The sequence below is a fragment of the Pseudopodoces humilis genome, chromosome 2 (assembly GCF_049639895.1).
Source record: "Pseudopodoces humilis isolate 2021_Gansu_Grassland_sample_001 chromosome 2, ASM4963989v1, whole genome shotgun sequence".
In the NCBI taxonomy this organism is placed as follows: domain Eukaryota; kingdom Metazoa; phylum Chordata; class Aves; order Passeriformes; family Paridae; genus Pseudopodoces; species Pseudopodoces humilis.
Window position 1 is genome coordinate 87,933,037 of NC_142201.1, and position 23,882 is coordinate 87,956,918.

At 55.0% G+C, this 23,882-nt stretch overlaps 2 protein-coding genes across 7 annotated transcripts; both read left to right on the forward strand.

The window, feature by feature from the left end:
• Positions 1-123: 123 nt before the first annotated feature.
• NOP2 (NOP2 nucleolar protein) lies at positions 124-6,126 on the forward strand. Its single transcript, XM_014253311.2, has 16 exons — positions 124-279; positions 353-398; positions 475-563; positions 1,649-1,914; positions 2,209-2,252; positions 2,369-2,541; positions 3,290-3,489; positions 3,592-3,681; positions 3,761-3,848; positions 3,944-4,084; positions 4,261-4,400; positions 4,661-4,750; positions 5,022-5,144; positions 5,231-5,328; positions 5,426-5,556; positions 5,665-6,126. Exons 1-16 carry the CDS (start codon positions 174-176, stop codon positions 5,922-5,924), a joined length of 2,085 nt encoding a protein of 694 aa, XP_014108786.2. The 5' UTR covers positions 124-173; the 3' UTR covers positions 5,925-6,126.
• A 6,572-nt stretch (positions 6,127-12,698) lies between these two features.
• IFFO1 (intermediate filament family orphan 1) lies at positions 12,699-23,068 on the forward strand. 6 transcript variants are annotated; one of them, XM_088051403.1, is made up of 9 exons: positions 12,699-13,381; positions 18,250-18,310; positions 18,396-18,491; positions 18,730-18,870; positions 19,795-19,979; positions 20,453-20,573; positions 21,276-21,371; positions 21,562-21,692; positions 22,300-23,068. In XM_088051403.1, exons 1-9 carry the CDS (start codon positions 12,699-12,701, stop codon positions 22,400-22,402), a joined length of 1,617 nt encoding a protein of 538 aa, XP_087907529.1. In that variant the 3' UTR covers positions 22,403-23,068. The 6 variants fall into 6 exon arrangements, with proteins under 6 accessions (XP_087907529.1, XP_087907530.1, XP_087907531.1 ...); XM_088051404.1 differs by having other exon boundaries at positions 21,279-21,371; XM_088051405.1 differs by having other exon boundaries at positions 20,453-20,561.
• Positions 23,069-23,882: the final 814 nt, after the last annotated feature.

A 23,882-nucleotide genomic window follows, 5' to 3' on the forward strand; every position in this document is an offset into this window, starting at 1 on the left:
GGCCCGCGGCCCCACGCATCCGGGCGGCGCGCGACCCGCGCCTCTGACGTTGCGGGCAGGGCCAATCAGCGATCGCGGTCGGCGGTGCCGGCCAATGGGCGGGCCCGCGGCGGGCGCGTGCGCCGGGGCGGCGGGGAGCGCCGCACGTGTGGCGGGGCCCGAGCGGCACGACCATGGGGCGGAAGCTGGACCCCACCAGGAAGGAGAAGCGCGGCCCCGGGCGCAAGGCCCGCAAGCAGCGCGGGGCCGAGGTGGAGCTGGCCCGCTTCCTGCCGCCAGGTAAGTGCGGCCTGGACCGGCCCGCGGCCGTCTGACCGCGGCGGCCGTCTGACCGCTGCGTGTCTTCCCGCAGAGCCGGAGACCGGCAGGAAGAAGCTCTCCAGTCACGGCAGAAAGAGGTGAGGGCGGGCGGTTCGGCGGGCCGGGGTGTGCGGGCCGGTCCGGCGCTGATCGCCGCTTCCCCTCCCGATGCAGGGCTGCGAAGAGGCGGCTGGGAGCGGGCGGAGGCCCGGCGGGGAGGAGGCCGCGAGGAGGAGGAGGAGGAGGAGAGCGGGAGCCGACAGGTGAGTGAGAGCGGGTCCGAACCGGGCTGACGGACCGGCCGGCCCCCGTCCTGCTTCTCCCTGGGCTCTGCCGCCACCCCTCTTCTCTGGCGTCGTTTTCAAGGCAAGGGACATGTGGGATTTCGTTATTTGAAGGTACAGGATCCTAGAGGATCCTGAGTTGGAAGGGACCCACACGGAAAATTGAGTCTAGCTCCTGGCCCTGTACAGGACCACCCCAAAAGTCCCACCGTATTCCTGAAAGTGTTGTCCAAACGCTTCTTGAACTCAGCCGGCCTTGGTGCTGTGATCACTTCCTTGGAAGCTTGTTCCAGAGCCCAGCCACCCTCTGGGTGAAGAACCTTTTCCTGATATCCAACCTAAACCTCCCCTGACACAACTTTGATTGCCATTCCCTCGGATCCTGGTCACCAAAGAGAAGAGCCTGCCCCTGCTCTTCCCCTCAAGAGAAAGTTGGAGACTGCACTGAGGTCTTCCCCAGTCTCCTCCGGGCTGAACAGACCTCAGCTGCTCCTCACAAGGCTTCCCCTCCAGACTCTTCATCATCCTGACCCTCTTTTGGGTTCTCTCTAATAGATAATAACAATGAATTCTATCTGATTTCTTGTGTCTGCTGTGCCAGGAGGCAGTGTTGTCTGAAGAACTACTCAAAGGTCTCTCTTCTGTGTATTAACTCCATTTTTTACTTCTGTTCACAGCAAGGTTGTTGCAGGCTGCTTTTATAACTGAGGCTTTTAAATCTTTTTTTACATCTCATGTGGCCCAGGAAACTCTTGAAGTAGAAAGAAGGAAGGATAGACAAAGATTTGGGGCAGAGGGTACCGTAATATGCCAGAGCAAATACCATAAGAACTTTGTGGCAGTGTTTTGATTCGATAATTCTAGTTAGATCTCCTGAAAGGTCCATTGCAGGAGAGGTGAGAATATGCCCAGTACTTCATGAGAGGTACTCATAGAGAGCAGTCCCTCCCTCTAGACAAGCAGCTCAGGACTCAGACTGAGGCCTTTTTGTGTAACAACTGAAAAAGCAGAGCAGCTGATTTTGGAGATAATGCCTAACTTTGAACCACTTCTTCTGCCTCTAGCTGAAGAGCAGCTGTCCCCACAGAAGGAGAAACGTGCTGTAAAGGCAGCAGGACAAACTGCCCGTGGCCGCTCTGGCTTCAGTGATGGCAATTCCAAGTGGCTGACTCCAGCCAAAGCCAAGAAAACCCAACCTAAAGGAAATCATGTGGAATTATCCAGTGATGGTGAGGTGGAAGAGAGCAGCTGGGAGATGGAGGAGGAGGAGGATGGGAGCAGTGAGGAGTTGGTGGATGATTATGGTGCCTCCTCATCAGAGGAAGAAGAGGTAGGAACTTCTTCCTCTTAATTACACAAGAAATACTTGGTGTTGCTGGCTGAAAGGACCCCTCAGACCTGGGGGGAAGGGATGGCTTTAGGGCAGGGGGGCTGGTGAGGTGGTGGAGAACTTTCCCCTTCTTTCCTTCACAAGAATGATTTCAAGTTTAGCAGCTGATTCCAGCCTAACATTCAGTGCTTTTGTTTCTCGTCCCTTTTCGACAGAGCAAGTAAATTTCACAGATGGCGGGAAATAAGGGGATGACTGTGGATGCTTTTTGATTAACCTTTTGTCTCTATTTAGCTGCTGCCTATTGAAAAAGCTGCCCTGAAGCAGAAGCCTGACAGGTGAGTGTGTAGAGACTTTCCTGGATAGATGAGGAGCCTGTGGTGTTATTGTTCTTTCTGCCATCTTAGAAATGATAGTTGAGAAGTGTCTGTGTGATCCTGTTCTTTGTCTGTAGGGAAGGCCTCAGTGAAGATGACAGTGAGGAGGAGGAAGAGGAGGAGGAGGAAGCAGAGGAGGCAAGCAAGCAGAAAATGGGACAGAAGGAAGAAGAGGGCCCAGATCTGCAGCTCAACCTGGATATAGATGAACAGTTTAAACTGCCAACTAGTGAAGAGATTGAGAAGGAGAATATCCTTTTTATCTGTGACATCCACAAGCCTTGTGTATGATGCAGCACGGGGCCAGGATACAACCAAAGAGCTTCACTTGGACTTTATCATGCATATTGCTTAGCAAAAGTGTCTGCATGACAAGGTATTTTTAGCTGAGCTGTCCTAATAGATAGTGTATTATGCTGTGGTTCTGTATAGCACAGTTAGGAAATCTGTGACGCCCTGCATGGGGCTTGGAACCTGCCCTAATTTCCTTTTTAGTCCTAAATACATATGGATGTCTTATTATGTGGTTTGTTCCTCTCTACCCTGATTTTCCTGGTGGGTGTTTGTGTAACCCATTCCCAGAGTTTCTGATGACAGCAATTCTAGCATCCAAAGTGCTTGCTGCTGGACTTTGGTGATTTTAATTTTCTGCCTCCCTTCTTGCTCTCCTCTGTCCCCCTTGGTTGCCCTTGGGGAACTTCTAGTCTCTTTTCTGCTGCAGGTAATGCTTTCAGTATTAAAGCACTTCTTTTGTTTGGCTTATTTTTTTTTTCTGTTTATCTAAAGTAATTCTTTGAAACACCCTCCAGTTCTGCCTTGTGAACTTTTTTTGTCCAGTTTCATTCTTTGAATCCTGCATCTGCTGAGCTCTGATGGAAGCAGTATTCCAGCAGGGCCATTCTGGTGCAGGCACTGTTGTCCAGCAGGGCTGAGTGTACTTGTAAAGAGCCCCTATGCGAGTTCCTTGGCTGTTGGCGATTCCTTGACAGTGTTCCCACCTGCTGAGCCACCTGACCTGCACATCATTCACCAGCGCATCCAGGGCAACGTGGAGGTGCTGCAGGACTTTGGGGTGAAGCGGGAGGAGGGGCGCTCCCGGCAGGAATACCTCGCCCTGCTGCGCCGGGACATGGCCGCCTACTACTCCTACAGCGACTTCCTGCTCTCCAAGCTCATGGACATCTTCCCGCTCCCTGAGGTGGGAGCCTGCCCTGCCCGGAGCTCTGCTGACCGACGGGGGTTTGGCTGCCTCCCTGAGAATTCATTTTTATCTCTGTTCTCTGTCCCTTCCTCCATCCAGTTGATAAACTTCCTGGAGGCTAACGAGGTTCCCCGCCCTGTCACCATTCGCACCAACACACTGAAGACGCGGCGACGGGACCTGGCACAGGTGAGCAGGAACCAGGGGCTGTGTCCTGAACTGCCGGTCCCGTGGAGCAGCATCTCAGTCCCTTCTCCTTGCCTTGCAGGCTCTAATCAACCGTGGCGTGAATCTTGATCCCCTGGGGAAGTGGTCGAAAACGGGACTTGTTATTTATGACTCCACTGTGCCCATTGGTGAGATCACCTTTACCAGACAGGGCTGAGCTCACCTGCTCCTGCTTCCCTTTCTTTAACATTTCATTTTCTTCTGTTCTGCCTTCCCTGCCCAGGTGCCACCCCAGAGTATCTGGCTGGACACTACATGCTGCAAGGAGCCTCCAGTCTTCTCCCTGTGATGGCGCTGGCTCCACAGGAGAATGAGCGCATCCTGGATATGTGCTGTGCCCCAGGAGGCAAGACCAGCTACATAGGTACTGCCCTGGAGCCTTGGGAGGGATGCTCTGGCAAGGGAGGAGTTTACACTGGTCTACACAGAAAGGGGGAATAGAGGGGGACTGAACTCGAGGAAAGGAGCGGGTGGCTGTAACTGGAGACAAAGGTACAAGAGGTTTTCAGCCCCTTGCTGGTGTGTTTTGCCCTCTGGCAGCTCAGCTTATGAAGAACACAGGGATGATCCTGGCTAATGACAGCAGTGCCGAGCGGCTGCGTAGCGTGGTAGGGAATTTGCACCGCCTGGGAGTCACCAATGCCGTCGTGAGTAACTGCGATGGACGGCAGTTCCCCAAGGTATGTTCCTGGTCACAGTGCTTACCCAGAGCTGCTGTGCTGTCCCTTTAGTGAAGCTGTGTTCTCCAAAGTCACCTGTCACAGGAGGATGAGCAGAGCTGCTGGGGAGTGTTTGTTATTTGATAGAGAGGTGGGAAGTGGACAGGGAGGAAGAAGGAGTGCTTCCTGTCTTCCTGGTCTTCTGGTTCCCCTTTTAGTCTTGGCCTTGTTTTGAGTCCCCACCCATGAGTGTAATTCCAAATCTACACGTCTGCCTGTAGGTTCTCGGAGGGTTTGACCGTGTCTTGCTCGATGCTCCTTGTAGTGGAACAGGTGTCATTTCCAAGGATCCTGCTGTCAAAACCAACAAGGTGGGTGACCAGAGCAGACTCAACTATGAGTCATGAGAGGAAGGCCTTTGGGGCAGCTGTATTCTTGAGAGATACCTATAATACATTTTTCCTTTTCTTTCTTATTCTGTGTGTTGTCCCAGGGCTAGTTTTTGAGATTCCTTTTGCAGAAGAGTCCAGAGTCTTGTATATTATAAATGCTTTTCTCTCCTGTCATTCCTTCATCCACAGCAGAGGTCTAGGGTGCTTCCCTGGGATGCCTGTGGCATCCCAACCTTTCTCTCTCTCTCAGGATGAGACAGATATCCTGCGTTGTGCCCACCTGCAGAAGGAGCTGATTCTTAGCGCCATAGATTCAGTCAATGCTGCCTCCGAGACAGGGGGCTACATTGTCTACTGCACTTGCTCCATCATGGTAAGTGCCTTCTACCACGAGCTGCTGTGGTCACCTCCTCTTCAGGAGATGGTGAGTTTTGGATCCTAATGCTTAGCCTCTGGCAGGTGGAGGAGAATGAGTGGGTTGTGGATTATGCCCTGAAGAAACGCAACGTCCGTTTGGTGCCCACAGGCCTGGACTTTGGCAAGGAGGGCTTCACCAGGTGTGTGCCAGGTCACAAGCTGCACATGTGACTGCTGCTTGGTGCCCAGGTTTGAGCAGAGGTGTTCTATCGCTGCTCACCCCACTTCCTCCTCCAGGTTCAAGGAACGCCGCTTCCACCCGTCCCTCAAGTCGACGCGGCGTTTCTACCCCCACACGCACAATATGGACGGGTTCTTCATCGCCAAGTTCAAGAAGTTCTCCAATGCCATCCCGCAGGCACAGAAAGGTAACATGGTGCTGGAGCTCAGCTCAGCTGCCTGGGCCTGCCCTCACAGGCTGCTCCCCCTGTAGAAGCCACCTGGCTTCTTCTCACAGCGCCTTTCTCTCGGTTCAGATCCAGAGCCCGCTGTGGAAGCGGCAGCTCCGTCCGCTGTCCCCGATACCATCATCACGGAGCCTCCGCCAAAAAAGAAGAAACTTGAGGGATCAAAAGCTGACAAAGAGCAGAAGCTGCCCCAACCTGCTTTGAAGAAGAAACGTTCATTGCAAGCACAGAGGAGACCCTTGAAGGCTGTCCGGCCTTCTCCCAAAATGATGCGGCCTAAAGTCCCTACCAGGAAGAAGAAGCATAGAGTGAAAGCAAATGGACAGTGAGTGGAAGTGCTTTTCCACGTGTTGATCCCTTCCTTGGAGAGCAAAGGCTGCTGTAGCTCTGTGTGTACCCCCACTTTGCTGCTCTGTGCAGATCATCTCTGCAGCTCTGAGCACCTGGGACAATGGCAGCCCCCTTTGCTCCTTTCCCTTTGCATCAAGGACTGATGCACTGACCCATTAAAAGTTTTATACTCTTTCTCAAGTCTTGTTCTTTTTCCTTGGAACACAAAATGCAGGATTCTGCTGTGTCCCCTTATTCCTTTGCAGCAGAAACCCCTCTTACTCCCAGCTGATGCTCTGGCATTTCTGGTGTCTGTCCATATTCCTTACAACGGGGATGTTTGTGAAGAAGCAGTGGGAACTGAAATCCTTGCTGCCTGCATGAAGGCTGTATTGTGTGGAGCTGTCAGCTGAGTGCTTTGTCTGGGCAAGGCTCTAGCCCAGTGGTTCCCTAGTTCCCTGTTGTCACTTATTTCACTCTTGTGACTGTCCCCATTTCACCATTTTTCTGGTCCCCAGCAGTGTCTCGGTTCTTGGCCTCCCAGATTTGAGCAGGGATTGTTTTTGGTTTGTGGAGCTGTATACAGTGAAGTCCTTTTTGCCTTTATGTTCACCCAGATGCAGCTGCTTCTCCTCAAGACATAGCAAGCAGTGGTCTGGGCTGTTCCTATTTAAATGTCCTGGTCTGTTCCATGTGAGGCTCCAGCTTTCCCACTCATCAATGCCACCAGGCACAAGAGTGATCAGCAGAAACTGAGGGAACCTGCTGTGATGGGTGCCCAGGGAAACACAAAACAGCACTTACAAAACATGAAAAATGAAAATCCTAATCCTGTTCTTGCTCCCTGGCCTGTCAAACCTGGACGATGCTGGTGGATTGCCTTCCCACACTTTGGTGGGTCACTGGCAGCTGGTCCTTAGGCCTGTGGTCTGTCTGCTGCCTGGCTCTCAGACCTTTCCTGCATGCAGGCTAGCCCAGCTTGCAGTTAGCTAAGGGCCAGCAGCGTGCATGCGTGCAGGGAGAATGGCTGGGATGAGCTTAATGCAAGGCCAGGACCGATGGTGGTAACTGGGAGCAGGGCCCAGCCACACTGACCAGCAGCCTGTCTGTGTGACTGGCTCCTGTTTATCCCTCTCTCCATTTCCCATGCCCAGTTCTCCCTGATTTAAGCCTGATGCCTCCCTTTTGCCGCCTTTGATCCTGCCCCTCAGCATCCCATAGTAAGTTTTGCTCCCGTAATCTTCCTTAAAACGTTGCGTGATTAACTTGTCACGGTCCTGCAGTTACCCTCAAACATCCCACCACAGATCTGCTCTTTCCCACCAAGTCCATGATAATGCTGCTTTTTTATCAGCTGTGAAGTTTCTGGCTGAAGCTCTCCAACGTTGCACTTGAGTGGTTCCTGTAATGATTCAGTGCCTCAGGAGTCCTGGACTTTGTTACAGACCTTGTTATCTTCTGCCTTTTAGGGCTTATCTATCTGTGTGTTTTATTTACTGTAACCCTGTTTGGAATGGGGAAGGTGCAGGAGGGCTGACTTTATAATTTTGTGTTGAATAGACATTAAACAAATATCTTCATAGTTTAAAATTAACCTTTTCCCCACGCTTCCCCAGTGAATTAGGTCAGGGAGCAGCCTCTGAATGCAAGTGTCTCACTTTGGGCTTGTGTGGAGAGGTCTGGATTGTTGGATACAGAGGACCCAAGGGAAGATTTTCAGTGTCTTTCAGAATAATTAAATAAATGCTAGGTGCAATAGCACCCAAGTGGGAGGAATTACTGCTTCAATACTGCATTTCTTGCACCCCCCATCTGCATAAAGACTAAAACTGGGAAATGTTCAGAGAGGACAAATACATCCTAAATTTTGGTGAAATAAGCAGCAAGAGCCTCTGAGCCCTGGGCCTGTCCCTTTGGGAGTGATACTGATCTGTCCCATGTTGTTGCTGCTGCCCGCTGAGGTAACCACGTAAGTGTGCAGCCTCAGCTTGAGAAGCAGTTTATCCTGATAACCCCAACAGCAGGGATAGAGTTTTCCTGGTTGGGATCCCAGGGTAACTGTCCGGTTTCCAGCAATGTCCAAATTATGATGGAATTTCAGCCCTGAAATGCAGGAATAGCTGCTGCTTTATCTGTGTCAATAAAACTTCTCTCTTGCTGAGCATTGTTCCAATCACTTGGCATGCCTGCAAACCTTTTGTTATAGCTGGGAAGAGATGGGAGAAATTTTCTTCTCTTTTTGGTGGTTTGATCTCGCACTCTTGATTTCAGCCATTGCAGTTATCGCTGCTCAGAGAGATAATGTTGAGTGTGACATTGAAATGCAGCCATCAAGCTTCAGAGGCAGTACTGGGGATGCAGCAGCTGGGGACAAAGCTTGGTGATTTCCTCTGCACGCTGGTATGAGGCTGTGGTCACACTGGGCTTGTGCTTGCAGCTGCCTTCTTACCCTGGGAATCTTTTGTTACCTGAAAACTGAGATTTCTGGAAAATGTGACTGCTGGATCATCTTTCAGTACCTTCCTTTAATGTGTTTTAATATCTGAGAGCTGCTGATAACGTGGCTTGTGAGAGCTGAGACAAAGCAAAGCAAGAACTGAGGCAGAGCAAGGACTGAAAGCAGATCTGAGGGGTAAAAATGCTGTCACAGATTAAAAGCTTGTTGAGAGAAGTCGTGATGATATCTGTTCCACTGCGCCGTGTGCAGTCCTTCTCCCCAAACTGGGAGTCTCTTGGAGAAGCCTTATCAAGGCACAATGAAGACAGCCAGCTGACAGCTCCTGCCCTGCAGGCTTCAGAGCGCTGCCAGCTCCTCTCTGCACTGCTGCACCCTTGGGGTGGTGCAGGAAGGAAAATGAAGACTGCTGGGGATAAGAGTGCATAATGGAAAGAGAAGAGACTCCAGCAGCAACAGGGGTCAGTCACTGACTCCAGTGATGTCATGTGCTGTAATGTCTGTTCTGGGCCAGGCATGCTGCCTCTGGTTGCATTTCCTCATGTCTGGCTGTATCCTGGAGAAGGGGCTGAAATCCTGCCCTGCACATTTCAGGGACTTGGGTATGAAATTTGGATCTTCGTGCACTCACTACATTGCACTTAACGCCCAGAGATATGGACACTTTTGTAGGGGCTGAATCCACAAATGGCCAAAGTCCTGTCAGTGGGTCTTGCTCCCCCAGGCTGTCCATCCCTGAGGAGGATGTCTGCAAATCCCACCTGCCTGATGGAGCCAGTCAGGAACTGCTGAGAAGGTGAGGTCAGTTAGGTCTAGCATTTCCTAGAACTGCCTTCTCATGAAGACCTGGCTCCAAAACTCCCTCCTGGACTGGTCTTTGTGTATTTTTAGAAGAAAATCCATTCCCTCCTTTGCTGTTAGACAGTAGCATTTTTGTGTGTTAAGTGTGGCCATCACCCAGCTGCTGGTGGTGCAGCTGCTCCTCTGCACCGACTTCCCCACTTTTGCACCCAAATCCAGGCAGCTGACTGGGCTGGTGACTTTGCTGGGTCCGAAAGTTGTGTGTTCACTGCAACACCTCCCCCTGGTTGTGGATAGAAGCAACTTTACGGGTCAGTTTAAGTGAAGAATCTTGGAAGTTTGAAGACTTGGAGAGTTTACACAGAAATATTTCAGCAGTGTTGTGCAAGGGAGAAGGTACCACTGAGGCACTTGGAGGGAAAAGGGAGCAGTGAGATGGGGTACAGACACACCAAGGTGGATGTGTTAGCTACCAAGCGCTTCTGAGATCTGGGAGAGGAGGAGCATCTCAGCCTGGTAATGGATGTTAAGTTGGGCAAATGCAAAGGAGACAGGTGATTTTAATAGGGGGTTGCCAGCTGGGGAACCTACCTTGATTTGCCCATGGAGGATAGTGGTAGAGGCTTAATCTCTTTTTACTGTGCTGTCTGCAATTAGAGATAAAGTCCCACACAAATATCTGATCTGAACTACAGGAATTTACTCTGTTTTGCACAGGGTCAGAAAATGCAGTGCTTCTTTCTTGGCCTTAAAATCTGTGGAAGTAAGACAAATACCACCATGTTTGTGAGTAAGTGTCTCTTTTCACGTTGGCTACAGGTATGATTTCACGAGCAGCTCAGCATGTCAGCAGCTGCGGCCCAGCCGTGCCACTGTTGACCCTGAGCTGATAAAGTGGGGGCAGGAGCAGTCAGAGGCTCTGGAGAAGTGCCAGGTGTTAGGTGAACCGAGAGGGGAAGATGAGGAGAAGGAGCTGTTGTGCTGCAGTGAGATTGAGGCCCAGAGGAGGAGCGCTGTGGTCCCCTGGGTAGCAGGATTGTCTCTAGTTTCTGGGCTTCTGCAGGAGTAACTAGAATAGGTTGGCCCTTTGCCCCAGGCATCTTCTGCATCAATAAGAATCCTTTACTCCAGCAAGTATCCTAAGCAAGGGAAGTTAGAGAAAAAAGGAGGCTCCACACTGCTTCCTGTCCAGGAGACAGCAGGAGTGTTGGTGGGAGGAGGTGCTGGAGGTCTGTAGCCCAGTGAGCGGGGCTGTCCCGGCACTAGGTCACATCACTGGATTTGCACAGCTGAGCCCGCAGAGCCATCACCGACAGAGATCCCACCACCTGCTCCTGTGCTGTGCTGGCCTCCTGGTAAAAAAGCTTTTCCTGATGGATGGCAATGCCTTCCTCCACTGGCGTTTCATTAATCAGCTCTACTTGCTGGGTCTCCCCAGCCGGACAGGCGCAGGCCAGGCACAGCTTGGGAAAGCACTTGCTGCCCAGTTTGTGGCGCTGCTCTTGCCCGTGCTCCTCACCGGCTGCACGCAGCAGCAGAGCCCCCCTGTCTGGCCCTGCTCGCCCAGGTGCAAGGGTGTGGAGGGGCAAAAGCAGGAGTATGTGAGAAGGGAGGATGCTGGCAGAAAGCACGGTCTGCCAGGCACGCAGGCAGGCTGTGGCAGCATGGGGGGCGGGTGACAGGAGGTGGCAGCAGGAAGGAGGGAGTCAGCGGTGGCTAAAGGTCACATGCTGGGAGGTTTCCGAGCTGGAGCTGTCGCTGCTGCTTCAAAGCAAGCTTTGTGACCGGGATCCCTCTTGTCCATCTGTCCTTCTCTTTTCCTGGCTGTTTGTTTGGTAGCATTGCTGCCAGGCACATTGCTCCCTACCAGATGCTGTTGCAGTGCTGGTGTTTGGAAGATGGGGATCTCTTCTGCCTGTCCATGAGGAAAGCCTTCCTGCCCTCCTCTCCCTGGACAAAAGCACTGCTTGCCACCACTCAGCCTCTCCAATCAGAGGCAGAGCAAGGGAACATCTGCTAGAGAAAAGGGGTAAAAAGGAGGTGATGGAAAAGGAAAGCTCACTTCTTTCCCAACCTAAGCCCATCTCAGAGGGATTGAAATCCAGCTGAATTCCAGTGGTCATGGGTGTGCCAGGGAGGATGCAGATTGTTACTGGTGGGAGAGGAAGTACTAGAAATGCAATTGGGGGCTGCCGTGGGGGGCCTTGAGGTGTGGGCAGGACAGGGGATATAGGCAGGCCACAGGATACAACTGATGCTGGACACAGCAAGGCAGGAGAGGGGGACAAATTTGATTTGTCCTCCTCCCAGGCCAGGATGGCAGAAGAGTAATGGAGGAATGGAAGAGATCTGTAGCCCTGGAGGAGAAGCAGCCGGGAACATGCAGTAGGCAGACTCTCACTCAAGACTCACAAAGCTGGCCATCCTCAGTGGAGCCAGGAAGCTCCTGGCAGTGTGGATTGAGCCATACCTGTGAACCCAAGGGAAGGGCTGTAGCACACTGCCCCACTGGAGCGTGCCCAGCTCCTTCCACAGAGCTCAGCGTAGTGCAGTGCTGGGCATCTCTTAAGAGTTCAAACCCACTGCTGATGGCTCAGCCGAGACATCAGAGGCTGCTTTGCACAAGTGCCACGCTCGGCTCAGCTCCTCAGTGGAAGTCCTGGGGGAACGGGCCAGGAGCACACAGACAGCGAGGGAACACAGGTGTCCACATCCATAAAATATTTATGTAGCGATCGATTTGTGTGCAGTCCCCTCCCAGCGGATGATGCGGTGAGGGGCGACGCCAGCGCTTTGGGCAAAATTCACCTGGGGTCGGGTCAGGGAGTCAAGAGGGAATGACCTAAAGTAGGCTAAAATAAGGGACGTGAAACAAGACCCGAGGCTGCTTTGTGAACAAGGAAGGAAGGAGGAAGCCGGTTGCAAGCCCAGCATGATATGTGAGAGGCTGCCTCCACACAGCCGCCTCTGCGCGCTGGCTCGCCATTGTCCAGCGGCAGCTCCCGCGGGCGAGGATAACGAGAGGGTTTGGGGTGCAGAGCCAAAGTTATGCTCTCTTTAAGGGCGGCAGCTCTGGGGAAGCACTAAATTCTATGCAGAAAAGAATAAAGTATTAAAAAGGAGGCAGAGGCACGCTGCGTCGCGGCTGGGCTGGTTACGGAAATCGGTACCGGGCGGGGCTTCAGCTAGCGGTGCCGGAGAGGGACTTCCCTCCGGGAATCCTGCTGGACCCGGGTCGCGTCCCTTCGCCCCGGGGCGCCCCGAAACCCTCCGGGAAGGCCGAGCCGCCCCTCGGCGGAGGGAGACACGGGGGCCGGCAGAGGAAAGGGAGGTTCTGCCGTGTCCCCTCTTGTGCTCGCTCCGCCCGGGGCCGGCGGCGGGGAGTGGGGGGAGCGGGGGGCGGCTCTCGGAGCTGCCGCCGCCGCATCCCCGCCGCAGCGGAAGCCGCGCCCCCGCCGCCGAGGCCGGCCGGGCGCATCCCCCCGCCCGGCGCTCCCCGCCCCGTCCCGCCGCCGCCATGAACCCGCTCTTCGGCCCCAACCTCTTCCTCCTGCCGCAGGAGCAGCAGGGGCTGGCGGGCCCCGAGCTGCCGCCGCCGCCCGCCGCCGAGCCCCTGGCCGGGGAGCCGCCCGCCGGCCCCTTCCCCGCGCCGCCCGCCGCCATGGCCCTCCGCAACGACCTGGGCTCCAACATCAGCGTCCTCAAGACGCTGAACCTGCGGTTCCGCTGCTTCCTGGCCAAGGTCCACGAACTGGAGCGGCGCAACCGGCAGCTGGAGAAGCAGCTGCAGCAGGCGCTGGAGGAGGGGGCGGGCGGCCGCGGCCGCGGACCCCCGCGCCGGGACCAGGCGGTGCAGACCGGCTTCGTGGGTCCCATCCGCACCCTGGGGCTGGGGCCGGGGCTGGGGCTGGGGCTGGGGTCGGCCCGGGCGCTGGGGTCCCCCGGCTCCCGCCCCGGGGGTCCCGGCCAGCCCTCCGCCTTCTCCTCCGGCTCCCGCTTCATGCCCGGCACCATCTGGTCCTTCTCGCAAGCCCGGCGGCTCGGCCCGGGGCCCGAGACCACCCTGGTGCAGGGACCGGGCGTCTCCTGGGTCCACCCCGACGGGGTGGGTGTGCAGATCGACACCATCACCCCCGAGATCCGAGCCCTCTACAACGTGCTGGCCAAGGTGAAGAGGGAGCGCGACGAGTACAAGCGCAGGTGAGGAGGGGCGGCGGGAGCGGGGGAGCCAGCGGCATCCCCCGGGGGACCCGAGCTATCCCGGGGAGGCTGCAGGGCTCTCTGTGCAGGAGATGCAGGGAGGAAAGGCGCCAGTCTTGGCCAGACTTCGCGGGAGCAGGGGCTGAAGGCAGCGTGAGGAAAAATGTGGACCCCTGAAAGCATTTTTTTGTGCCTGGGTCTCCTCCCTTGCCACCTGGTGTGTGAACCCTCTCGGGATGTTCCCTGAGCCTTTTTCCATCTTACCAACCTGCTGTAAGGGGCTAGAAATGCTTTTCCAAGCAAGGAAGGAATAACTCCAGGAATGGCTCCATGAGCTGTGTTTTAAAGCCGGGGGGATCTGGAAATGCTCAGGAAGGAGGAGCAGACTCCTTCCTGAAAGTAGGTGAGGAAGGTGGACATGCAGCAGCGAGCGGGTTTGGATTGGAGAAGGCTGCTGGGAAGAGTTCTCTGGATGTGTTGGAAAGTGTCTAGAAGCCCTTCAGCAGGGTGGCTGGCCTCTCCCAGGCCCTTTCCCTCGCCAGTGCTCTCCAGCTGGCCCCGAGGCAGCAGGGAGCCGAGGCAGGACACCCCACTCCTCTGGGGCTTTCCTCCCGACCCAAAATAGCTGTGGCTTGGCATGTGCCTTGCAGAAGGGTGAAGCAGAATGCAAAGTTAATCTCTTGGCCGGTTCTTCTTTCCCGTGCAGGGTGGCCGCTGCTCTCGCCTCTTGCCAGCAGTGCTTTTTGTGTCGGGCCGGTTTCCGAGGCTGCTCCCGGATCCGCACGTAGGATGAGATCAGGCTGGGCTGGCGTGGCAGGGTCAGAGCGCCGGGCCGGAGCGTCACTGGTGACTGACACCAGCCCAGAGGCCGGTCTGGGGTTTTTTCAGAGGTCACGTTATGATGCTTTAGAAGCAGTCGGAAAGTTTGTGATTCCACAGCCGGCTCCCCACGCTGGCTGTGCCACTGACCGGTTCTGCACAGCCACGGGCCAGTGCCGAGATCAAGACTGGGGTCCAAGATGACACCTTATGTTTTTGGCTTTATAAGGCTTAGACTGAGCAAACTTGCCCGTCAGATGCTCGAAAGGCACTGAGCAAGGCATGTGGAAAGGAAGAGTTGGCATCTCTTCTTTCCCACTAACTGCTGCATGTACCTCAGGCCTTTTATTTTTAAGCCAGTGGTCAGGCTCCTTCTCCAGAGGGGAGCAGCACTCCTTGCATTGCATTTTCAGATCAGAGAGTGGGAAGCTGGAGCCAGTTTTTTTGGCCAGGAAAGATTGAGCCTCAAAGTGGGTCAGCTAGAGAGGACCAAGTTTGCTTTGTTGGTGCTGCTGAAACTTAGGGAAAATGGAGAGCTTTTCTGGGTTGTCCTGCTCTGGCAATTGAGCTTCGGGGAAGGCTGTGGTGGGGGTGACGGAGGGACTGCGGAGGGTGAGATGGGGGGCACCACAAGCTGCTATGAGCCAATGTTGTTGGTGGGATCTATTTTTGGAGTGTGTTACCAGGAGCTGGGGGAAAGCAGACCCCACCCCCAGACCCTATCCAGCACTGGGAACTTTCTGACGGGTAAAGCCAGGTCCCAAACAGGGGAATGGGACAGAAGGATCCCATTTCCACACCCTTCTCCATGGTGGGGGCTGACACCAACATCCCTTGGGAGCTGAGAGGTCCCTGCCACAGTGGGCTGTGATCTGCCATGGGGACAGTGCAGCTGGTGTCATGCCTTTGCCACCTGCCTGGAGACAGATGGAAGAGGCCATATTAAAACAGGACTTCCCAGTTCTCTTACCCATGGCTTGGGTGCTGGAGCTTGTGCTTTTTTTGGGACAGCGTTGCTGCCGTGTGCCCCACAGCAGCAGGAGCTTCTCTCTGGGTACACAGGGCCTGAAATTCAAGTCAGGGATCCAGGAGGGCTGTGGGGGCAATAAGGAGGGATGAAAATAGTTGCAGCAGCAGGAGAGAGGCTCACCAGGAGCATCAGTTGGGAGGAACAGGCTGATACTAGGTGGTCTGAATGGGGGCAAAGGGTGCCCGCGAGTATCATACATTAGATCTGCTAAGTACTGGGGATCTGGGAGTCTCATCGGGTTTGTGCTGTCTGCTACACCTACTACTTGCATTCACAAGTAGTTCTTATCTTGGATGTTGCAAGGACAGACTGGAGGTGTGGAGTGAGTAACACACGTCTAACATGGTGTGTTAGAGTCACAGAATGGTTTGGGTTGGAGAAGACCTTTAGGGGTTACCTAGTCCAATCTCCCTGCTGTGAGGTTTCAATAGATCAGGTTGCTCAAAGTGCTGACCTTGAACATTTCCAGTGACAAGCCATCCACAACTTCTCTGCTCAGTGTCTTACCACCATCATAAAAATTTATTCCAATCTAAATTGTCCAATCTAAACCTACCTTCTTTCAGTTTAAAACCTTCGCCTCTTGTCACTGCAGGCAAAAGTTCTGGTACAAAGTCTCTCCATCGTTCTTACAAGCCCCCTTGCTTATTAAAATGCTTCAAGAAGGTCTTTTGTTGTTGAAATTGCCCTCTGAGGAGCTGTGCCAGGCTGCAGGGCCATCCCCATTAAGGTGAGCTCTAACATGGTTTAGATGTGGCAAGGGGGGGAAAAGTGGAGCTTCAGGCCCCGAGAAGCCCAAAGCCCTGGTGTGCACTGACCCTGCAGGATGGGGTAAGGCACCCCAGTGCCTGTTGCAGTGAGCAGGATTTTTAAAGATGGGGGAATTGTTGACTTTTCTAGGTGAACTTGTTGAAGGGACACACCTGGCAGGGACAGCACTGCATCTTTTCACATCCCTGGCTTTGGGAGAGCTGTCCCGTAGCTGGCAAGGGGATGGTCAGGTCTGCATGCAGCTGGGACCCTCCTGCCCTCGCTGTCTGCCTTTGGGCAGGTTGTTGCTTTGCAGCAGTGCAGGGAGGACCTGCCCCCTCCCCTTGGCACACAGCGGTGGCCGTGGGGTTGTGTGGGGCAGCCTCGGCTCCAGCTGGCGGCGGCCGCACGGGGCTGCGGGCGCAGTGCTGCAGGCAGGTTATTATTAGGAGTGGTGCATTGCAGGAGGGAGCAGGGGAGAAGGAGGCAGGCAGGAGATGAGCAGGAGCGAGGTTCACAAGGGGATGGGTGCGCGGGTTTGTCCCTGGTGGGGCGAGTCGCTGTTTTCTCCCATGTATGTGACCTGCACTCGTCTTCCAAAGCGTTGGTGTGCGATGAACTCTTACCAGGATTTGCAGCTATGCTTTATGTCCCCAGTGAGTCTGGGCTATATAGAGACCCAGAGGGAGGCGGGGACCAAAAAAGAGGCAGTGCCACACCGAGAAAGATGCTGAAGTTTTTTTTTCTTATGGTGGAAGGCGTTTTTGTCCCTGGGGAGGGAGGCTTTGTTTGAGCAGTTCCCATATAAGGGCAATTCTACCTTTTAACTTTCTCCTTTCTTTTCCCTTCATCTCTCTTTCCCCAAGGCAATGGGAACACTCTTTGATTCCCCTTCTGGAGCTGTGGTATGGATCCAACACTAACACGAGGAGTGCACACTTTTGTCCTTGTTTGAGTAAGGAGCAGCGTTGCTAGCTTTAAGAGCTTAGAAATTCACAAGCCAGGGCTCTCCCACATGGTCAGATTGTCCAGATACCCCAAGATAACAAATGTAAGGGCTTTTCATATGCTTTCTGGCCTTCTAAACCTTAGGATTTATTGTTCAGACTTGGTGTGCCTAAGTGAGAGGAGAGATTTTTCACATCTTTGTGCAGAGTTGCAGTGTCTGTGTTGGTGCCTGCAGGCATTAAATAGAAACCAGACCTCGCAGCACCAGGAAGGGCCCAGCTCTGGTTGCTGTCCCAGAGTGATCTCTCTTTCTCAGAAAAATCTGGCTCTCCCAGAAGAGCCAGGAGCTGGATAAGAATGCAGCAGCCCTGCCCCATGCCGCACCACAGCACATGCCAACCCCCCTGCTCTATGGGATCGTCATTTAGCCAAGAGCAGTACGGCTTGATGGCCTCCCAACAGACCGTGGGCTGGGCCAACACTGCAGCATGACCCAAGAGGTTGATCTCATGCAGTGAAATATAATATAATAATTGCTAGGGGATGTGTCTTTGCACTGCAAGGCTGGGGCGCCGTGCAGCTCGGCTTTTTGCGAAGCTGCAGAGCTGAATACCCACCGGACAGCCTGGCATAAAGTGGCACAATCCATCCTGCTTCCTTGTGGGATGAAACAGCATTCTTTAATCCAACCTGTTAGGCAGCAGTAGAGCCAAGGAGTGCCCAGGCAGCGTGGCCTGGCACAGGGCAGCCCCTTGCATTGGGATGGGCAGTGGAGCAGCCTTCCATGCACATCGTGGTCACTCACACTGTGAGGAGGTTTGGTGTCAAGATCAGGGTTTGTGCTCCTGAACTGCAGCACTGCAGACACACAAACGTGGTCGCAAAAACGATGCACATGGGGGCAACTCTGCAATCCACCTGCAAACCTGTTGTTGAGTGTTGGAGCTGCTGTGAGCCAGGGCTGTGGGGCTCAGGGACGGATGGAGAGGCCGGAGGGCTGTGATGGGCCAGCCCTGGTGTGGCAGGGCGTGCGGCACAGCTGCCGTGCGGAGCCTGCGGTCGGTGTCCCCAGCTCCCCCCATCGCAGGGCAGGCGGCCGTGGTGGGGCAGGGTTTGTGGCCGGGGGGCCCGATGGGCTTGGCAGCTGCCATCGCCTGGAAACAAGAGGCCACGCATTCCTGGGCACGTTCTCCTTCCCACCCCGGTGCTGCCATCCCCCTCTCTCGGATAGCTTTGGGGTGAGCAGCTGCCGCTGCGTCCTCTCCCTTTGGCAGCCAGCGAGGCGAGGCCGGTGGGATCTGAGCGGTGTTTGTCTCCCTAGATGGGAAGAGGAGTACACGGTGCGTGTCCAGCTCCAGGACCGGGTGGCTGAGCTGCAGGAGGTGAGCATTGCTGTCCCCCCTTTCCCCGGCACCCCAGCTGCCCCGTACTGGTGCTGATTTGAACATCTCTCTCCCCTTGGCACAGGAAGCCCAGGAGGCTGAAGCTTGCCAGGAGGAACTGGCCATGAAGGTGGAGCAGCTCAAGGCAGAGCTCGTTGTCTTCAAGGGACTGATGAGCAATGTGAGTCCCTAATCCCTCTCCAACCCCACAGCAGTGTCCTACCCGAGTGGTGCGGCTCTGTAGAAAAGCAGTTCCTTGGTGGGGCCCATCCAGCACTGGCAGGGTTGGTCTGGGACACAGTGAGCAAGGCAGGGATGTAGGAGCAGTCCTGCATGAGGGGGAACGTGGGGACACCCATTGCCATCTGTCTTGCCTAATATTCCTCCTTTGTCCCCTTCCTGTGGTGCCGTGGGTTCAGAACATCACGGAGCTGGACACCAAGATCCAGGAGAAGGCCATGAAGGTGGACATGGACATCTGCCGTCGCATCGACATCACTGCCAAGCTGTGTGATGTGGCACAGCAGCGGAACTGCGAGGACATGATCAAGATGTTTCAGGTGAGAAGCGCCTGTTGCTGCTCCAGACTCAGCCACCAGCTCTGGGGAGGAGAGATCCCAAAGGAGGTAGAAGAGACAACACCAGCCCCCTGCTAGGGGAGACACTTGGTCACCCTTGCCCTTGCTCCTTGCGGTCCCCTGCTTTCTGTCTCTTGGGAGGACCAGGCAAAAGGGCACCTAGAGGAGGTGGAAAGCTCCAGATGTTGCTTTGGACATCAAGAGTCCCCTCAACCTCTTGCTGACCTGTTGTGTTGGGCCCGGGGACCCCACAGTGCTAGGGGAACAGCTGCAGGAGGGAGACAAGTTGCTTGAGCGTCTGTCTCTAACTCCATCTCTCTCCTTTCCCTTCCCCTCTCCATCATCTTCTCTCTGTCTCTCTTCTCTGTCCCTGTCTCTTTTCCTCTTTCTGGATGTTCTGTTTTCTCTTTCTGCCCTTCTGTCTCGCTCTTTGTCCCTACAGAAGCAACTGGTTAGTTCCATTCAGTTGAGAAATTTTACAAATTTTATACTTTCTATAAAAAAGGTTGGACTATAAATATTGACATATTTCACCTTTTCAGACTGTCTCTTTTTTCCTGTTTCTGTCACTTTGTTTCCCTGTCTCTGGACTGGGGTGGTGGGTGATTTGAGTTTTTCTACAGTAAAATCACATTGTTTTTTCTCATCAGATTCATAGCTTCCATCTTTAGTTGCTTAGTTTTAATTTTAGAAAATGCTAAAACCATGTTTTATCCATTGCACCCATCTTTAACCTGATCATAATGAGCCCATCTTTCTCTCTCTCTCTCCCTCTCTCTCTTTTCTTCCTTCCTTTCTTTCTGTCTTTCTCTCTTTCCCTGCCTTTCTGTCCCTCCACCATTCCTTTCCCCTCCATCTCCTCCCAACTACCTGCTCCTGACCTCGGACCCGGCCTCGTTTCTGTAGTCTCTGCACTTGTCTCCCGTTAAGGTCCCAGCCTCGGTGGGGCGGAAGCGGGAGCGCAAGCAGGTCAGCGACGAGGACACCTCGCTGTCAGAGAGCGATGCCTCCCGGAAACCTGACGAGGAGGAGGAGGACGAGACCACGGCCATGAGTATCAATGAGGAAATGCAGAGGATGCTGAACCAGCTGTGAGTGCGGCTGCTGTGCACCTCTGCCCGTGGTGTCGAGCCAGGCTCCAGCGCCAGGCTTCCTGCTGGTCCTGGGATGGGGAGGGCAAGGGCGGTCTGCGTCTTCCTTTCCCTGGTGAGGGCAAGATGAGAGCTGCTGCTGTGGAGAATGTTCACCCTGTGCTCTGTGGCACAGTGGGACTGACCCCCTGGGAGCCCTGAGCCCACCTATGCTGAGAATGGGAGCTCCAGCTCCTCTTGCCCCCCTCCCTGCCTTTTGTGAATCTGTGTCCGAACTTGTTGGGGCTCCTGACCATAAAGCCGGCCCCTTCCCCATCAGCTGTTGGGTTTGGGCACACCTGAGTTCACCCTGGCCAGACTCCCAAGGGCTGCAGCCCTGCCCGTGAGCAGGTGCAAGGCTTTGGCACCGATGCAGCCCCCTGCCTGCTGTGGCTCTCCTGCTGAGTGCTGATGTGCCGTTCCCTTGTGCCCAGGAGGGAATACGACTTTGAGGATGACTGTGACAGCCTCACGTGGGAGGAGACAGAAGAAACGCTGCTCCTCTGGGAGGACTTCTCCGGATACGCCATTGCAGCCGCAGAGGTGCAGGGGGAGGTAACGGTGGTGTCAGGGCCCTGAGGTCTTGTTGGGTTGGGACACTCGGTCCTGCCTGAGCTTGGGAAGATGCTCTCTACAAAGACCAGATTTCAGCCCTTTTCCCTTTGCAGGCCTGTACCAGGTTCTTTCCTGCCTTTTCTGCATGAATACATTAAAGCATCCCTGTCGAGGTCTCCCTTTTAGAGACAGGGCAGGGACCTGTAGCCTGAGGGGTGTGCTGAGGGCAGGATGCACACACATGGGGAGAGCCACAGCCCATCCACAAGAGGAGACTTCCTCTGGCTGGACTGGTCTCTGGTGATCCTTGCTTATGTCCTCCAGCCCACCTACCCACTGGGCAGTAAAAATGCCTAAACAGAGCCCTTGGTGTCTGGCCAAAGCCCTTGTCACCCCAAATCTTTGGCCCTTGGCAGTCCCCTGGGAATCTGTCATGCTTGGGAATGGTCTGTGCTCTCCAAATCTTCAGTGCAATGCTGGGCTTGTTCGCCTGATGTGGTCTCTGCCCAGTGTGGCGAGTCTTGAGTCTCTCAAGTCCACATTGGCAGGACTGACTCCTGTCTTATTTGCACTACACTGTATATATTTCTTCCTCTTTTCCCAGTGCTGCCAATTCTTTCTCTGATTTGTCTCTCTCTCTTGCCTTTGGTTCCTCATGTTGGACGCTTCCCCGCCTCTAAACCTGCTGTCTGCTCTCCTCAGCAGCAGGATGACAGCCTGGAGAAGGTGATCAAGGACACGGAGTCGCTGTTCAAGAGCCGTGAGAAGGAGTACCAGGAAACCATCGACCAAATAGAGGTGGGAGAAGGAGGAAGTGGGGAGGGCATGGCACAGAAGGGTGTCAAATGGGGGAGTGGGTCCCTGGGGGAGGGAGACACAATGCTGGAGCAGGTCACTGGTAGTGTGGGAGACAGCCCTCGTTCTGGCCATGCCCACTGCCCTGCACCGCATGCCCTGGGATCATCTCTGCCCCGTTTCCTTTGAGCAGCTGGAACTGGCCACAGCCAAGAATGACATGAACCGGCACCTCCATGAGTACATGGAAATGTGCAGCATGAAGCGAGGCTTGGATGTGCAGATGGAGACTTGCCGGCGGCTCATCACCCAGTCTGGGGACAGGTGAGCTTCAGCAGGAGAGCCGGGACACCCGTGCTCTGGCTCTGCAGCCAGGCTGGTGGTGACAGGGAGCCAAAGGACTGGGTAGCACTCCTGCCCTGCCCTCGTGTGGCAGGGAGAGAGGGCAGTCCCTGGGGGCTGTTGGACTCCTGGCTGGCCTCCACACAGTCCATGGTGCCACCTCTGCAGAAGGCAGGAGACACACGGGAGTCACTTTTGACTCATGAAACCAGACCCCCACCCCGATGGAGAGAGGAGTTGCCATTGTGTAGGGACTTTGTGTAAGCCCCCAAAGGCCTGTGGAGTCAGGGTGGCTCCAGGCTGGGGAGCCCTGTGGTAGACTTTCACAGACCCTAGCCTTATGCATCTTGTCAGAGTCCTGCTCTGAGCAGGCCCCTCCAGCATCTCTCCCAGCTCTGCTTCATGCTCTTCATCGGTGTCCTCTGGAACACCTTCCCAGCACCCAGGGATTCCTGCAGACCCACACATGCCCAAAGGGGCACTTCAGCTTCTCTCCTTCTTGCTGTAGTGACCCCTGCACACACCAAACTGGGTCCTTTCCCTCCCCCTGGGCGATGGTATGACTGCTGCCCTTTACTGTCCTCTGCAGAAAGTCTCCTGCCTTCACCCCAACCTCCAACAGCGAGTCAGCCCCGAACGAGGAGAGCGAGGAATCTGACCGTGATCCCCCCAGCGATGCTTCCATCAGATAATGAGGGGAGGCCCGGCTCCCTCGGACCCCCTTCCTGGCATGGGGTTGCCTGAGTCACACCTGGGAGAGACTGTCAGGGACGTGGAACTGCTGGTAAACGTCTGTCACCCAGGCTCACTCCCGTTTTGGGGTGCTTGGCAGATCCCACACACCCCCTCACCGGATACCTTGCAAATGGGAATAGCTAGATAGACCTGAGGGCCCTTGCCCGGGCTGCCCTGCCTTCAGCCCCTTCTCTATTCCCTTTCCCTGCTTTGGTTAAACTGTGGTTCGGGCAGGGAGGCTCCAAACCTGCCATGGTGGCGTTCCGTAGGACCTGTTCGCAGGCGCCCCCAGACCCACCTCCTCTGGCCTCCGTCCTGGTACACTTGACCTGCCCCTGCCCTCCCTGCGCTACACGGAGCCGAACGAGAGCCGTACCTCCCTGCAAACTGGACCTGACACTGGTGCCAACTGGACCGAGCCCGGGGCTCTCCCTGTCCTTGCTGCTGGCCGGGCACCTGGCTGGTGCCCACGCCGTGCCGGGCACCCCGAGCCCTCCCATGCCTTCTCCAGGGCGGGGGCTGAGTCCCGCTCACTGTGCACTTTGCTTGCCGCCCGTCGGCCATGCGCTCACGTCTGTGTTACGGGAGCGAGCTCATTAAACGGGACAATTTCCTTTTCTACAGCTTCGCTGGGTCTGGGCTCTCCCTGTGCTGCCGCGGGCGACGCGTGGCTTGAGGCGGGGCTGTCGCCCATCAGACCCCAAGCCCACATCAATGGGTCTTCCCATGGGACAGTCCCATCCCTTGGGCCTGCCAGGCGGGACTGGCAGATGGGACAGCCGTGAGATCCCTGTTCTGAGAGCCACTGGCCCTCAGCAGGCACTGGTGCTGCATGGGCTGCCTTGTTTTTAACCTGGAGCATCGTCAGTGCAGAGGCTGAGGGATTGAAAATGAAACTGATCCTGGCTTGTGACTTTGAACCTTCCTCTTCCTGTTTCCTGGCCTCCTCTGCCACATCAGGGCATCCCTTCCTGCCTGCCCTCAGACCCATATCCCACCTCAGTGTAACTGCAGTGGGGGATCTCCTGTCCCTCCATCTCTTGTAGCATTTTCCTGTCTGGCTGCAACACCTGCTCCTCCCGTGATGGTGACGGGAGGCTGGGGCCTGGCAGGGTGTCAGGGGGGAGCGAGCAGCCTCCTGAGAGTCACTGTGATCCAGAGAGGCAGTGTGATCGCTGAGAAGTGGACACAGCCTGCACAACCAAGGCAGGTGAAGCTCTGGAGAAAAAATGCTTCCCACTAAAGGTACTGAAGGCAAGAGAAAACACATAGCAGTATAGTTTTTGGATTATCTCAAAGATTAGGTATGGAAGATAAAACAGGGGCTGAGGGATGCAAGAGTTTCTCTCTGTAGATGTGGCCTGGATGGCTGATGCTGCTGGGTGCTTGAGCTGGGAGCACTGTGGCACCCATGCACCCCAGCACAGTGTCTGTGTT

Bases quoted from the DNA above. Each gene is read 5' to 3' on its own strand.
- IFFO1 (XM_088051403.1), top strand. From the start codon at position 12,699: ATGAACCCGCTCTTCGGCCCCAACCTCTTCCTCCTGCCGCAGGAGCAG. The intron at 13,382-18,249 runs GTGAGGAGGGGC...TTGTCTCCCTAG, and splicing joins CGCGACGAGTACAAGCGCAG to ATGGGAAGAGGAGTACACGG. The intron at 20,574-21,275 runs GTAACGGTGGTG...TGCTCTCCTCAG, and splicing joins CCGCAGAGGTGCAGGGGGAG to CAGCAGGATGACAGCCTGGA.
- NOP2 (XM_014253311.2), top strand. From the start codon at position 174: ATGGGGCGGAAGCTGGACCCCACCAGGAAGGAGAAGCGCGGCCCCGGG. The intron at 4,085-4,260 runs GTACTGCCCTGG...GCCCTCTGGCAG, and splicing joins AGGCAAGACCAGCTACATAG to CTCAGCTTATGAAGAACACA. The intron at 4,401-4,660 runs GTATGTTCCTGG...GTCTGCCTGTAG, and splicing joins ATGGACGGCAGTTCCCCAAG to GTTCTCGGAGGGTTTGACCG.